Consider the following 15,210-nt stretch of genomic DNA (forward strand, 5'->3'; position numbering starts at 1 on the left):
TGTGTTCTTTATTTCAAACTTTAAAAAAATTCTAAATTCTAAGCTTCTAAAAACTAAAAATTCGAATATTATAACTAAAGCTTTTCTTAATGATTTGTGTTACTTAGAACTCTTTTAATTATGCATTATTGATTAAATTTTAATTCGACTAATAGTTAAAGTAATATAGCAATATTCTAAAATTTACTTTAATAAGAAATTTCTTCAAAAAGTATAAGCCTATTAAGCTCAGCATCAATCTTCAACTGAATATCTATCTTGTCTTATCTCTTGAACAATCAAAAAAGATCACAACAACTCCTTATTATTTCAATTGAGTTTGTGAGGATCAATGACACAACCAATAAACCCTAAATTATTATACTGATGATCAAAGTTGAATAGAACCCGATACGAATTGGAAATATAATAAATTATTTTTTTTACAATCAATATTATTATTATTATTATTTAGAGAGATCTCCTTACATATATTTTCAATAATATTTTGGTTTAATTGAAAGGGAGAAAGAGAGATGATATTTCTTTGTTACAAAATACAAAAAAAAAAATTATGAAACGCGAATAAAAAAAACTGAAAAATAATAAAAAATTAAATCTACATAATAAATTCTGCATATAAAAGATTTAAAACTTTGATTTCCTAATTTGGTTATAAATTAAAATTATAGAAAATCTTTAAATTTATTATTCAAGAATCTTATTTAAAATCATATCATTTTCTAGATTTTAAAATTTTTATCATTTATATATATCAGTTCTACATTCATTCATATATAATACAATTTCATTTCATCAAAGACTTTTTAATAAACCATTTTTAATTTCCATTCATTTAATTTATATCTTGATACCCATTTAATTTTTTTTTGCAGTAATTATTAATTAGCCAATTTCAACTCAATTTTTCACAAACTTTTGCAACAAGTTTTACTACTTTCCATACTTAACATTTCACATATATATATATAACTACAACTCAAAAATGTCAGATAAAGAAGCATTAAAAATATTTTCAAGACAACCTGTATCATTAGAAATGATTGATTTCTTAGTATCAACAACAAATTCAATAATTCAAGTTAAAAAATCCCCAAAATCATCATCATCAATTATATCCAATACAAATACAACTAAAATAATTTCAAATCCAATAATTTCATTAACTGATTTTATTAAAAATTTAATTAATTATTCAAATGTACAAACACCAACATTAATGTCAACATTATATTATTTAAATAAATTAAGAAATTTTTTACCTGCAAATGCTGTAGGAATGGAAACTACAAGACATCGTATATTTTTATCATGTTTAATTATAGCTGCTAAAAATTTAAATGATTCATCACCATTAAATAAACATTGGACAAAATATACAAATGGTTTATTAAATCTTTATGAAATTAATTTAGCAGAAAGAGAATTAATTGATATTTTAAATTGGAACCTTAAAATAAATGAATATGAATTAATTTTAGTATTACAACCATTTTTATTACCTATTAAACAACAATTAATAAATCAACAACAAATAAATTCATTTAAAAAATTAAATTATTATAAATTATCTCATAAAAATTATAAAAATTCAAATAATTCAATAAATTCATCTTACTCCACAGCTTCATCAAATTATTCATTATCTTCTATTAATTCATCAATTACTAATAATTCAGATTATGACTATCAAGAAAGAATTCCTTTGGCTAATAAATCTTTAAATAATTTACCTACTTTATCTAATAATTCTGAAAAAATTGTACCAATTATTAAAAAAAAAAGGTCAATGATGAATTATTTAAATAATTCTAGAATAATTAATTAATTTAAATGGGGTATTTTCATTTCTGGTAAATTTTTATAGGTTTTTAGGTATTTTAGGATTTAGGTTTTATTTTAATATAGACAATTAATATCAATTTAAGTATCTCTAACTTTTGTTGTTGCAATTGATTGAGTTTTTGGGTTTCATCTTAATACAGACTATTTTTGTTTAACATAAAATTCTAGATTCATTTGTTATTCTCAAAATTCTCCGTCATTACAAGACTAACAATTTATTATTTATTTATTCTATTACACACTTATTCATCAATTTTAATGACCATGAGGATCTTCTTTTGGAGGTTCAGGATGTACTTCAATCATTGTATCAATTCTTAAAATAGAAACACAAGCTTCTAAAGCAGATTTTAAAGATTTTATTTTTGATATAGTTGGTTCTAATACACCAGCAGTTGCTTCATCAACAATTTTACCATTAATTAAATCTAAACCATAATTTTTATATTTTTTCCTTTTTTCATCATCTGTTTTGGCCATTTGTGCAGCTGCATGATATGTTCTTAATTTTGATACTAAATCAGAAGCATCTTTTGCTGCATTCATTGCTAATGTTTTGGGGATAACTAATAAAGCAGCTCCAAATTCTGCTATTGCTAATTGTTCTCTACTTCCAACTGTTGATGCGAAATTTTCTAAATATATATTTAAAGCAGTTTCAACTGCTCCACCACCTGGAACTACATGACCACTTTCTAATGTTCTTTTTACAACTGATAATGAATCATTTATTGATCTTTGCATTTCATCTAATGAATAATCATTTGGACCTCTTAAAATTATAGAACTTGATGAATGTTGTTTTGTACCTTTTATTAATATACATTCATCATCACTAATTCTTGTTTGTACGACTTCTTCAGCATAACCTAAATTCAGTGATTCAAAAGTTTCATCACCTTCTAAATTACTTAATGATGATATTAAAGTTGCACCAGTAGCTCTTGCAATTCTTCTTAAATCTTCTTTTTTACAACGTCTGACTGCCATACAATTATTTTCAATAAATTCCTTTAAACATAAATCATCTATACCTTTTGTAGTTAATATAACATTTGCACCACTAGCTAAAATTTTTTGAATTCTTTCTATTATTATTCCATATTCTCTTTTTCTAATTTCTTCTAATTGATCAGGATCTTCTATATTTATTTGTACTCCCATTGCCATTCTTGCTTTTTGTAAATTTATATCAAGACATGCTATTTTAGCATTTTTAACCAGTTTAACCATTGCTTGTGATGCAACTGTACAATTCAATGCATAACCATTCACTAAAACAGATTCTAAAGATGATTTACCATGAGCTTTGAGGATATTGACTGCTTTTACTGGATATTTAACTTCTCCCTTTGTATTTGTAGTTTTAACAGCTAACATTGCATCAACAACTAATTTACTGAAAAATTCAGAATCTGATCCAATAATTTTTGATGACATTGATGTTTTTGCTATATTAATTAAAGTTTGTTTTCCTAAAGTATCAACATTTTGTGAAAGTATTTGATTGATATACCTTATAGCTTCTCTTAATGCTAATCTATAACCTGTTATAATTGTAGTTGGATGAATTTTATGTTTAACTAATTCATTTGCTCTTTTTAATAATTCAGCTGCAATTAATACTACTGAAGTTGTACCATCACCAACTTCTCTATCTTGTTGTTGAGCCAATTCCACTAAGATCTGACCAGCTGGATGTTGAACATCTAATAATGACAATATAGTAGCTCCATCATTTGTAACTGTAACATCTCCAATATCATCAACTAACATTTTATCTAATCCTACTGGTCCTAATGAAGATTTAACTACATTAGCAACTGTTTGTGAAGCTAATACTGTTTGATTTCTTACATCATCCCCACTTACTTTTTGAGCTCCCAAGAACAAAGTATCTGATCTAGCATTTGAATACATCTTTTGGTTGTAATTGATGTATTATTTTATTAGTTTTACGCTGCAAAAAAAAAATATTTGTGTTGTAAAAAATTTGATCTCTCTACTTAAGAATTCTATAGAATTAAAAGATAAGATTGAAGTATACAACAAAATAAATGTAGTATGAAGGTGGTGTTAAATAGCTCAATTGAATCACTAAAAGATCAATTAACTCATGTAGACACTTCCCCTGATCTATTATCAACTCTAATACGAGAATCATACAAATAAACGCACATAGACGGTGTAAACACGTACTAAAGTAGTCGCAAAGCCACTAAATTATATGGTACTAGTCATATCATTTCAATCATCATCTGATTTAACTTTCAATGAAGCATAAAAGTACATCAATGTACTCTTAAATGAATGATTATTATATTATGCTGGTTAATCTAAGTAGTGCAATTTGACCAAGTTATAATATCACACTGAAACACAAAAGATAATTTAAAATATAAACAAACCACTTAAACTTACGTGACTTATAACTATTTTTGTTTTTTCACAAATTATCAGTACCAAGATGTTTAAAACTATATTAAGGCCAGTTGGGGTTCAATTGGTCAAACAACAACAACAACCAGTCCATTCACTTACCTTAGGTTTTAAAAATTTCACCACCACCAGCACCAACTTAGCAAAGGCAAAAGTATCACCAGAATTAAAAAAATTAAAAAAACAATTAGATCAAGCTAAAACACGTCATAAAAAAACAGAATCAAAATTAAAAGAACATGAATCAAAAGTTAAAAAATTAATTAAAGAAAGAACTAAAACAGCTAAACAATCAGAAAAAGATAAAACTATTAAGGAAAAAGAATTGGAAAAACAAAAAAAATTAATTAAACAAGCATTAAGAGATCCAAGAACTTATACAGTTTTCAATTTTTATTCAAAAATCACTAAAACTCCAATTTCAACATTAAGAACAACTTTTGATAATTTACCATCATATGAACAAGATCAATGGTTAGAAGCAACTAAAGAATTTAATCAATTATTAAAAAAACAAGTTACTCCAAAACCAAAATTTGGTCCAACTTCAAAATATCAAAAATATGTTAGTGAAAATTATCCAACTGGAGAATCATCAAATGAAGCAATGAAAATTTTAGCTTCAAAATGGAAAAATTTAACTACTGAAGAAAAAAATTCATATGATGTATCTGAAGATGAAAAATTAAGAATTAAAAAATTACAACAAGAATGGCAAGATAAAAGATTAAAAGAATATCCTGAATTAGTTAAATTTAAAGAAAATTATACTTTTCAAATTAAAGAATAACTACCAAAGAAAGTTTTACATTTAAAAGTTACGTAAATATTCTATATTAAATAATACTGTCTAATAAATAAATTTCTAATTAAAATTACATTAAATGAACTAAATCTAACGTCTATTGTCTATTGTTTTTCCTTTTTAACTTCTTCTCCTAAATGTGTCAATACTTTTTTTAATTCATTTGGTAAAATTGGTTTACTTATAAAATCAATCATACCACATTTTATACATTTTTCACGATCATCACCTGCTACATTTGCAGTTAATGCTACTATTCTTGGTAAAAATTGTTTATTACCTTGTTTGGTATAATTGGCAATTAATTCTTTTGTAGCTGTTATACCATCTTTTATTGGCATTTGAATATCCATTAATATTACATCATATTTTAAACCTTTTGCGAGTTGTTCATCGCACTTCTCTAAAACTTCAACTCCATCTTTTGCATGATCTGCTTTAAAACCTAATTTTTCTAAATATTTAAGTGCAACTTTATAATTTAATAAATTATCTTCAGCTAAAAGAATTTTTAATGGGTATTCATCTGCTAATAATGCAGGTGTAATTTGTTGAGGTTTATGATCTTCATAAGTTTTGTATCTTAATAATCTAACAACTCTTTCTCTTTGAAATGGACATAATAATGCTTCATATTTTGAAGATTTTCCAGTAAGTGGTTTACCAAATTGTGCTAATATAACAACTTTTGCATCCTTTTTTAATTTATTTTCAATTTTACTAAATTCTTCATATTCATCAAGATTAATGAAAAAATAATCAGAAGCAAGATCTTTTTCCCTGACTTTATTTACATTTTCAGTATCTTTTACCAGTAATTCAAAAAATTGTAACATATTTTTAAGTGCAGCACCAGTTAATTCTAATTTATTAATAATTAAAGCAGATTTATTAGGTAATTGAATTTCAGGTTTTTGAAATAATTTAACATTAAAACTAACAGTAAAATAAAAAGTACTTCCAACTCCCTCTTCACTTTCAAATTTAATATCACCACCCATTAAATCTGCTAATTTCTTGGAAATAGCCAAACCTAAACCAGAACCACCAAATTCTCTTCTTGATGATCCATCAACTTGTGAAAATGCTCCAAATACCTTATTGTGTGATAAATCAGGTATACCTATACCTGTATCTTCAACTGATATTAAAATTTCATATCTATCACTAGTTAATTCCAATGCATTACAATTGATAATAATATGACCTTGAGTAGTGAATTTTATAGCATTACCAACTAAATTTATAATAATTTGTCTAACTCTTGTAACATCACCAGTAACAGTATCAATTTGTGGACAATTATTGAAAAATACAAGCTCTAATTCATTATCAACAACTTGTTCTCCTCCTAATTGTATAGCACTTTCAATACAATCATTTAATGAAAAAGGTGCACTTTCCAAAGTAAAAGAACCATGTTCAATTTTTGAAAAAGCTAAAATACCATCAATAATGTTTAAAGTAACCATAGCTGAACTTTTAATAGCTTCAACATATTCTCTTTGAGTTGAATTCAATGGAGTATCTAATAAAAATATAGAACAAGATAATAAAGAATTGAAAGGAGTTCTAATTTCATGTGACATATTTGCCAAAAAACTTGCTTTTTCAGCAGTTGCATCTTCAGCTGCCATTTTAGCAATTTCCATTTGTGAAATTAATTTAGCTTTACCCATTGCAACAGAAGCTTGTGAACAAAACAAATTTAATAAATCTCTTTTTCTACCATCAAATATAGCTTTCTTTTTGTTTTTACGATCATCAACTTCTAAATACAATGCACCAAATACTCCAAATTGATTTTTCAAAGGTATACAAACAACAGTACTCACTGAATTATATTTATAATAAGAATCTTTACCAAATCTGTTTGCGAAAGCAATATGATCATCTTCTTTATTTATTGTTTCACCTGTTTCCAAAACGTGCATTAACAATGAATAAGGACATACATCAATTCTTGAACTTAATGGTTCTTCTTGTAAACAATAAATATGTTGAGCAGATCCAACAGCTTGAATTATAGGTTCACCATCAGCATAAACAACAACTCCATAATCAACTTCTGCTAATTTTATTGCACATGTCATTAATTCTAATAAAATTGATTTTTCATCTGCTGCTTCTGATATACCTAAACATGCTTGTATAGTATTATTTAAATCATATGGAGAATTTGTATTTGAATTTTTATCAATTTTATGTCTGTTTTTTCTTGCATTTTTATTAACTTTAATTTCAGATTTCAATTTGTCGTCAACATGATTTGAATTACTTATTGGTAAAACAGCTTTTGATTGTTTTGTATAAAGTGGTGCTTTATGATTTGTGGTAGTGGTTGTTTTAGTGGCTGTAGTATCGTTCAAACCAGCCCAAGTGTATAATGAATCTTTTTCAAAATATTTACCAAATTCATTTTCCAACGATTTAATATATTCAGTAAAATCTAGTCTTTTCATTATATCCATTGCTCTAGTTGCAAAATGAATAATTCTTTTCTTATTGTGACTTACTTTAACTAACCATCTGGCACAGAATACACAAACCCAACATACATCATACCAATTTTTAACTTTTGTACCTTGATCAATTGATTCTTCAAATAAATCTAAAATATATAATTTATCAGGATTTTGTTCTCTTATAGCTTTTAATGCATCTAAAAATATAACTCTGTTACTAAAAGTTGCTTCATTACTGGCAGACCAGATCTTAGCCTTATGTAAAATGTCATCAAATATTTTAGTCTTTTTAGCTTCTATTTCTGGTGACATTTTAGAAGAAAAAGCAATATGTATAGCAGTCATAAAATAATAATGAGCACTGAAAAATAATAATGGATAATCACCAACTAAATTATGAACTTTACTTATTATTAATTCAACAGCTTCATCATATTTTTGATCATAAGTCATCGCATTTAATATTACAGAATAATAACAAAATTGACTTAATGGAAATTCATTTGAAAAATCATTTCTAGATTGAAATTCACTTAATGAAATTGATCCAAATAATAAATCTTCACAATCAAATAAATATAATTGATCTTTCAGTACATCATATTTTGGTCTTTGAGCTTTTCTTCTTTTAAACAGGTATGAAACTTCATAGGCTCTACCACTAACAAGCAACAAAAACAATTTAGCAGTTTCTAATACTAAATTCAATGCGGAAAAGCTTGATAATGTATCATTTTGATCAGTTTCTGTACTTATTTCAAAATATTTGAAAACTTGTGACATTGGTTCAAAATAATTTGCTAAAGTACAAACATATATTTCATATACTGTTCTAGTAAAACCTAATGAAATATCATTTGTTCTATTAACTAAAGTCATAGCAACATTACACAATTCTTTTGCTTTTAATTGACCTGAAGAAGTAAATTCTCTTGCAAAATCAGCAGCAAAATCCAATAATATAATTGCTGCATATGGTGATGATCCATGAGAGTGAATTAATTGAATAGCTTGTGCAACTAATAATTTTCTAGTTGCATTTTTGCGTAACACTACCAAAGGTGATAGTATTTGCGTTATTAAATGGAAAATCAACAAACTTTTTGCGTCATTAGTTCTCTTTTTATTTAAAATATTTCTAATTTCTGGTACGGAAACTGGAATTTTGGCTTTTATATGTTCAAATTCTTTTTGGTTCTTCTCTTCGTCTTTACTTATATTGATCCCTAGTTTTGGTAAGCTTTCAAAACAAATATTGATGGCTTCTTCAATTTGTCCTAATTGAATTTTACACTTCACCAACTGATGAAGGAACACTAATCTATCAAATCCATATTTTTTTTGAGATTTTGTCATAACTTCGAGACATTTATCATATTCTTTGAAATAATAATGATTTTGTGCAATTGTCAACACTGATTTTAATTGGGTTTTGGAATCCAATACATCTATTAATTCTCCAACCACTTCAAATAATTTTTGTGCCAATTTCATATTATAAGTTGATGAGGCATACCTACCAGCTTGAACCAAAACTTCAATGTATAATTCTTTTTCTTCAGGTCTTGCAACTTCGTAAGATTCACTGAAATATCCAGCCATTTGTAAATATCCACCAATATTTAAAGTTTTTTCTTTACTTATGGTTTTGTAATACCTTAATGCACATAATCTTGAATATTCTTTAAATTTGTTGGTTGTCATTAAATGATTTAAAATGTGACCACTAATGGAATCATGGAAAAATCTATAACTACAATGTGATGCTAATTCCCATACATTATTATCCGACAAGTCAAATGGTGACTCATTTGAACATAATGCTTGAAATGGAATTTTATAATATGTACTTGTGGGTATTATAACTTTTGCATCAATTAAAGTGTGTAATAATTGAAACACTTTTTCCATTGGTAAAGCAACAGCAACTACTAAATCTGAAAGATGGAAACTAGAACCATTTGATATAATTGCTGCAAATTCTAATAATTTTTGAGTTTCTGGAGTAGTTGAAGCATTCAAGTATTTAACAACAACTTCTTCTCTATTTTTACCATAGACTTCTGGTGATATATTATCTATTACAACTTCTCCATAATTTGGATGACTAACATAAAAACAATGTTGCCAAAATCTTGCCATTCTTGTAGCATAGATTAACAATAAAATATTCCCACCAGTTACGTCATAAAACTTTTTACCTTCTAAATCATATTTATTTGCAACTTTTTTAATTTCTGATTTCTTTTTATCATACATTGAAGACATACTTGTTGTTTCATCATTTTTATTTTGGATTGGATGATTAAAGAAAAAAATTGGATCACTTATATTTGAATCAGTTTTCAAAGGCGGTATATAGTAATAATTTAATTTGATATTTGATTTTTCAATGTGTGTCCTGAAACGTTTTTCTTTGTCGGTTGTACTTATCTTTTCTTGAAATTGATCGACATCTGTGGTGTATGTAGCTATAATTTTCAAAGACATTGAATTCAAATCATCTTCTTCTTGATCAAAATTAAATAATTCACAAAGTAACATCCATGATTCTTCTGTACACCATTGTAAATCATCAATGAATATGGTTAATCCTTGTAATGCAACAACTCTATAAAATGAACGAATGATTGATCTAAATTTAACTTCTAAACTTGAAGTTTGTTCTTCTTTTCTTGGAGTGTTTGGAGTATTATAACCCAGTTTATGTGAATAAATTGAAATATATTTTGGACCTAATAATTTTCTTAACTCAGGTATTAAATAAAATAATATACTTAAATCTAATGGAATATTACTAACAATTAAATTTTTCCAACTATCTTGAATTTCTTCAGAACATTCCAATATTTGAGTAATAATTGTTTTGATACCATCAAGTAATAATGAATATATTGAATTGCCAATATCTGCACAAGAAAATTTCCAAAAACAATAAAAATCATATTTGAAAACTGCCCCAGCTCTTAAATCATTTAATATAATGGTTTTACCAACTCCACTTTCACCACTCAACATAAATAAATTAATCCCACTATCAAATGAACTATGATATTTATCAAATATACTTTTATAAACATCTTCTCTACCAATGAACTTATTATTAAAACTTATAATTGGTGAATGACCAACTTTATTAGAATATTTAAATTTCTCTTTGTTTAAGTAGATATCAAATTCACCAGTTTTTTTCCAAAAATTCCAAACTTGTTCACCTAATGCTCCTACTTTATCAATATAATGATTTTTTGTAAGCATTAAATCACTTAGCAATGAATAAGAATCAAGGTATCTATCTTCTGGATTTTTCTCCAAACATCTCATTATAGTTGAACTTAATTTTTCAGAAATCCAATTTGGTGCTAATAAATGAGGTGCAATTGGTTTTTGGAAAACATGCATTCTAACTATTGAACTCGAATCATCTGCTTGGAAAGGTAAAGTATTCAATAATAACTCATATAGTACGATACCAATTGAATAAATATCTGATCTATAATCCACATATTTATTAACTACTCCTGAAACTTCTGGTGCCATATATGGTATTAACTCTTGAATTTCATTAAGATGGTTTTTCCTATAGCCATAAACGCTATTTTCATTATAACAAAAGGCAAATTCCCAACCTGTCAATTTAATATCATTTTGATTATCTTCTGATTTTAATAAATTTGAACTTGTTATCCCATTATGAACAAAACCTATTTCATGAATCTTGGCTAATGTTTCAACTACACTTATCATATCTGATATTATTTCAATTACTTTCAATGGAGTTTTTGGTGAACTTGTAACTTGTTTAGTTATTTTATTAAACAAAGAATTAGTTGAACTTGTAGCTCCAATTTGACCTATACCATTAAAGACACCAGTTGATTGTTCAATACTTTCAGATCGATTTGAACCTGATGCATTTGACATTGATGCCGCACTTGTAGCTGATTTTCTACGACTATGACCATTTGCAGAACCATTTGATGAAAAAGAACCGGTCCTTTCCACATCGTGATCACTTGTATCACAAAAAAATTCTTTAAGAGTTTTATAATTAAAGTCTTCATATACCAAAGCCATTCTTTTTTGTTCTCTAGAAGAATTAGTTCTTGGAAAATTTATATCTTCTTCACCAAGAAATGAAAAATTTAATACTTCTTTTGGATATAATACACCTGGTATATTGGTTGGTAAAGTTGGTGGTAATGATTTATCACTTAAATCAAGTGTTGGTCTTTTGGTGTCAGTAATAAATTCATTAGTTAAAGTTTCATTTGACCATAATAAATGAGTTTTTGGTGTATTCATACCAGATAAAATATACCATTCATTTAATAATCTTGATAATGATAAATTTTTTAAAATATTTGGAGATAATCTTAATATAACATTTGAATCAACTGTTACAAATGAACCTTGAGGATTAGCTAATTTACACAGAAAATCTTCATTATCAAGATTACCAGTATCACTTATTTTTAAACCATGATATAATAAATTTGTTTCAAAATTCATATTCCCAAATTGTTTAACTAAAGTATAACCTGGTACTGTATCAGGTAAAATATTTGAAAAATCAATATATTTTGAATCTGAATTTCTATGAGATTTTGTTGTATTTAAATTTTGATTTAAAAAATCTAAATGATCTCTTATATGATTTATATTATTTAAATAAGATGTTTTACTAAGGGCAACATTTTCTCTTGTTTCCAGTGATAATGATGAATGATCATCATTACTTTGTTGTGAAGAACCATTTGACATAAGTTCATGTTCATCAAATAAATTTGCAATACTTTGATGAGGATTTATATCTAATGATTCTTTATACTCAGTAAATGTATTGGGACTTAATGTTTGATCTATTGAATAATCATTTAAAGGAATATCTGGTATACTTATATCTGATGGAGGCTTTGTTAAATTAGATGCAGCAGGATCTGAATAATTTAAACTTAATGCAGATGGAGGTTCTGAATTTAATAATGTAGTATCAGTATTTAATGAATTTGTTAATTTTAAATTTGAGTATTTATCCAGTATTGATGAACTTGAATTATGTTTATGTTGCATTGGTAATAACATGGATTTATTATTATTGGTTGCAAATGCATAATCTGATTCAAATGTTGCTTTTCTCAGATAGTTTGGCCTTTTTGTATAATAATCATTTGGTAATATGTCATATTCATCATCTATTATTGTACTTGAAGCACTTGTTTCTCCCCTTATTGAAGTTGTTGGGGATATATTATCAAAAAATAAATTTTGACCATTTGGAGAACCCATATTGTATTTTGTTGTTTGAAAAAAAAATGAATTTACCTCTTAAAAGAGGGTATATATAAATTGATTAAGACTAAATTTTAATAATCCACGCCTTGATATGACGAATTGTTTAAATTGTATTTATAATAAATGCAAGTGAATAAATTTGGTTGTAAAATTACAAAAAAATGAATGGAAAAAAATATATAATGAAATTAAACTTGAAACTAAGATGCAAATGTCAATTGTAAGTTTGATCAACCCAAAAAATAGTAATTGAAAATCTAAAATATGAATAAGTTGATGAATTCTTTAAAAATTCTTGTAAATTGAAAGAAAATATAAATGGTTCTTTAATGGTTTTTTTTGAAATTGATAAAAAAAATTTAAACTTTAGAAAATTAAATTTTTTAATACAAAATGTTAAATAACTTAAAATTTAATATTATTTAAAACTATTAAACTATTATATTTTTTTTAACTATCAACAATTTGACATAATATTATTTATTTATTTAATATACTCAATTACTTGTTATAGATTTTTATTTAAATAAAACTTTATGAAGTTACAAGAGTTTGATGGTCTTAAATTTTAGATCTTTTTCATGTGAAAATGGTCTATTATCATTAAATAAATCAAACCTCTCAAAAGAATTTTTAAAGAGATAGAATACTTAGAATTATCACAATAAAGGGGACAAAAATAAATATAATATTACGGAACTCCTAAAATTTAATCAAATAATTTTACGAAAGAGAAATCTTTAAATTTTCAAATTCCAAATTTTTACTTTTTTTTTTTCCGAATATTTAATTAATTTAATCAAAGATCTTTCGAATAATATGAATTTTCAATATCAATTGAATAAGGGCTTGAATTCAAGTGCATATATAAATGAAGGACCAAAATATGATACTATCTCATAAAATTGCTGCTTGATGATCTTATCAAAATTAAATTTAAAATTTGGAATAAAACAATACAAATGATTTTGAATACTTTAATTTTTTTTCTAAATTTAAATAATTCCGCCCTAATTTTTTCTGACAAGAGATTTTTATTATTTACGTCAACTTTTTATGCGAGTTGCCCTTAAGATATAGTCTAATTTTGGGTCGAGAAGTAAGTTAACAATTGTTATTTGATAACTTTTGTTTGACGCTATTTATGAGTGAATTAAATTTGCCTTAACGATATTATGATTTGAGTAGAAATTAAGCTTAATCACTTGAAATTGATGATACTTTTGTATACAATTCCAACCATACACTTTACTTAATACTAGCCACCATTTTTTTTTTCAATTGACTTTGTGATAGAATTTGAACAAAGAATTAAAAAATATTTCAACTGGAGAAAAAAAAAAAAATTATATCTATGATTTAAGAGATGAAGGAAGTAGTCCATTTGAAAATTGGAATCCTGGCAATCTCGGTATAATCTCGGTACTCCAAAAATATATTTTTGTATAAATAGGTCCAAGAGATTCAATCAAAAGTAAAAGAGATGGAAAAATGTAAATTTGAAGCATGAAGCCCCTAAGCACAAACTTCCTTCTACTTATCTCGCATATAAACTTCATGTTTGTTTGAGACAAGTCTCACACACTGTCTGTTCTTTTAAACTTAATCTAAGTTGCTGTCTGTGCTATAAATTTTATTTTTTATAGTTACACGAGATGTTATATCTTTATTAAGCTAAAATTTCAAAAATTCATGATTGCTATTTAGGTTAAATATAAAAATTAAAAATATTTAAAATCATAACACAAAACTGTATTATTAAGAGAATTTTTTTTTTTTAAAGGTTTAATATATTGTACATACTTTAATTTAGAATTAGAAAAAAATCAGGACACTAAAATTGACTTTGGAAATTGACACTGGATTTGTATATAGCTTAAATTTTGCAACCAAACACAAATACATGAATAAGTTCAAAAATTAAAATCACCAATTATTACAGCCTATAAATTGTCAAATATTAGTCAAAACTTGTACAACTAAATTTAATTGAATCTAATTGAATCTATAAAGAAAATGAGAAAAAAAAAACGACAGAATGAAAAGGATATATATAAAGGATTAAAAGTACACTAAAGATAATATCAAAAAAAAATTGTTACTGCAACTTTAGTAAAATTTAAAATAAAAAAGATATCAAATTAAATACAAACTTATAAAAACAAAAATACAAACTTAAAAAAATCAAAATTTTAGAAAAATTAAAATAATCTAAATAATCAAAATTCAACGAAAAACTTAATATCTCTTCGGCTAACAACGATGTTATGAACTATCTCACCAACAATCTCTAACCAAAAAAACCTTAAGCAAAAAAAATAGAACTAAAAAACAAAAAAACGTATCTTTTTTTATCCATTC

General features: G+C 25.6%; 4 protein-coding genes across 4 annotated transcripts; 2 read left to right on the forward strand and 2 right to left on the reverse strand. All coding sequences in view use genetic code 12, as the record gives it.

Annotated features, from left to right (window-relative positions):
• Positions 1 to 985: 985 nt before the first annotated feature.
• PCL2 (cyclin) lies at positions 986 to 1,828 on the forward strand (the record flags this gene model as incomplete). Its single annotated transcript, XM_051765114.1, has 1 exon — positions 986 to 1,828. The coding sequence occupies one exon, from the start codon at positions 986 to 988 to the stop codon at positions 1,826 to 1,828; it is 843 nt and encodes a 280-aa protein (XP_051618460.1).
• Positions 1,829 to 2,100: 272 nt separating this feature from the next.
• Positions 2,101 to 3,765, reverse strand: TCP1 (chaperonin-containing T-complex alpha subunit; the record flags this gene model as incomplete). The annotated part of the gene is made up of 1 exon (XM_051765115.1): positions 2,101 to 3,765. The coding sequence occupies one exon, from the start codon at positions 3,763 to 3,765 to the stop codon at positions 2,101 to 2,103; it is 1,665 nt and encodes a 554-aa protein (XP_051618461.1).
• Positions 3,766 to 4,312: 547 nt separating this feature from the next.
• Positions 4,313 to 5,074, forward strand: GCF1 (Gcf1p; the record flags this gene model as incomplete). Its single annotated transcript, XM_051765117.1, has 1 exon — positions 4,313 to 5,074. One exon carries the CDS (start codon positions 4,313 to 4,315, stop codon positions 5,072 to 5,074), a length of 762 nt encoding a protein of 253 aa, XP_051618462.1.
• A 119-nt stretch (positions 5,075 to 5,193) lies between these two features.
• Positions 5,194 to 12,843, reverse strand: CHK1 (Chk1p; the record flags this gene model as incomplete). The annotated part of the gene is made up of 1 exon (XM_051765118.1): positions 5,194 to 12,843. The coding sequence occupies one exon, from the start codon at positions 12,841 to 12,843 to the stop codon at positions 5,194 to 5,196; it is 7,650 nt and encodes a 2,549-aa protein (XP_051618463.1).
• Between the last annotated feature and the right edge of the window lie 2,367 nt (positions 12,844 to 15,210).

This window comes from Candida jiufengensis (assembly GCF_024610255.1).
Source record: "Candida jiufengensis strain CBS 10846 chromosome Unknown scaffold1, whole genome shotgun sequence".
Taxonomy (NCBI): Eukaryota; Fungi; Ascomycota; class Pichiomycetes; order Serinales; family Debaryomycetaceae; genus Lodderomyces; species Lodderomyces jiufengensis.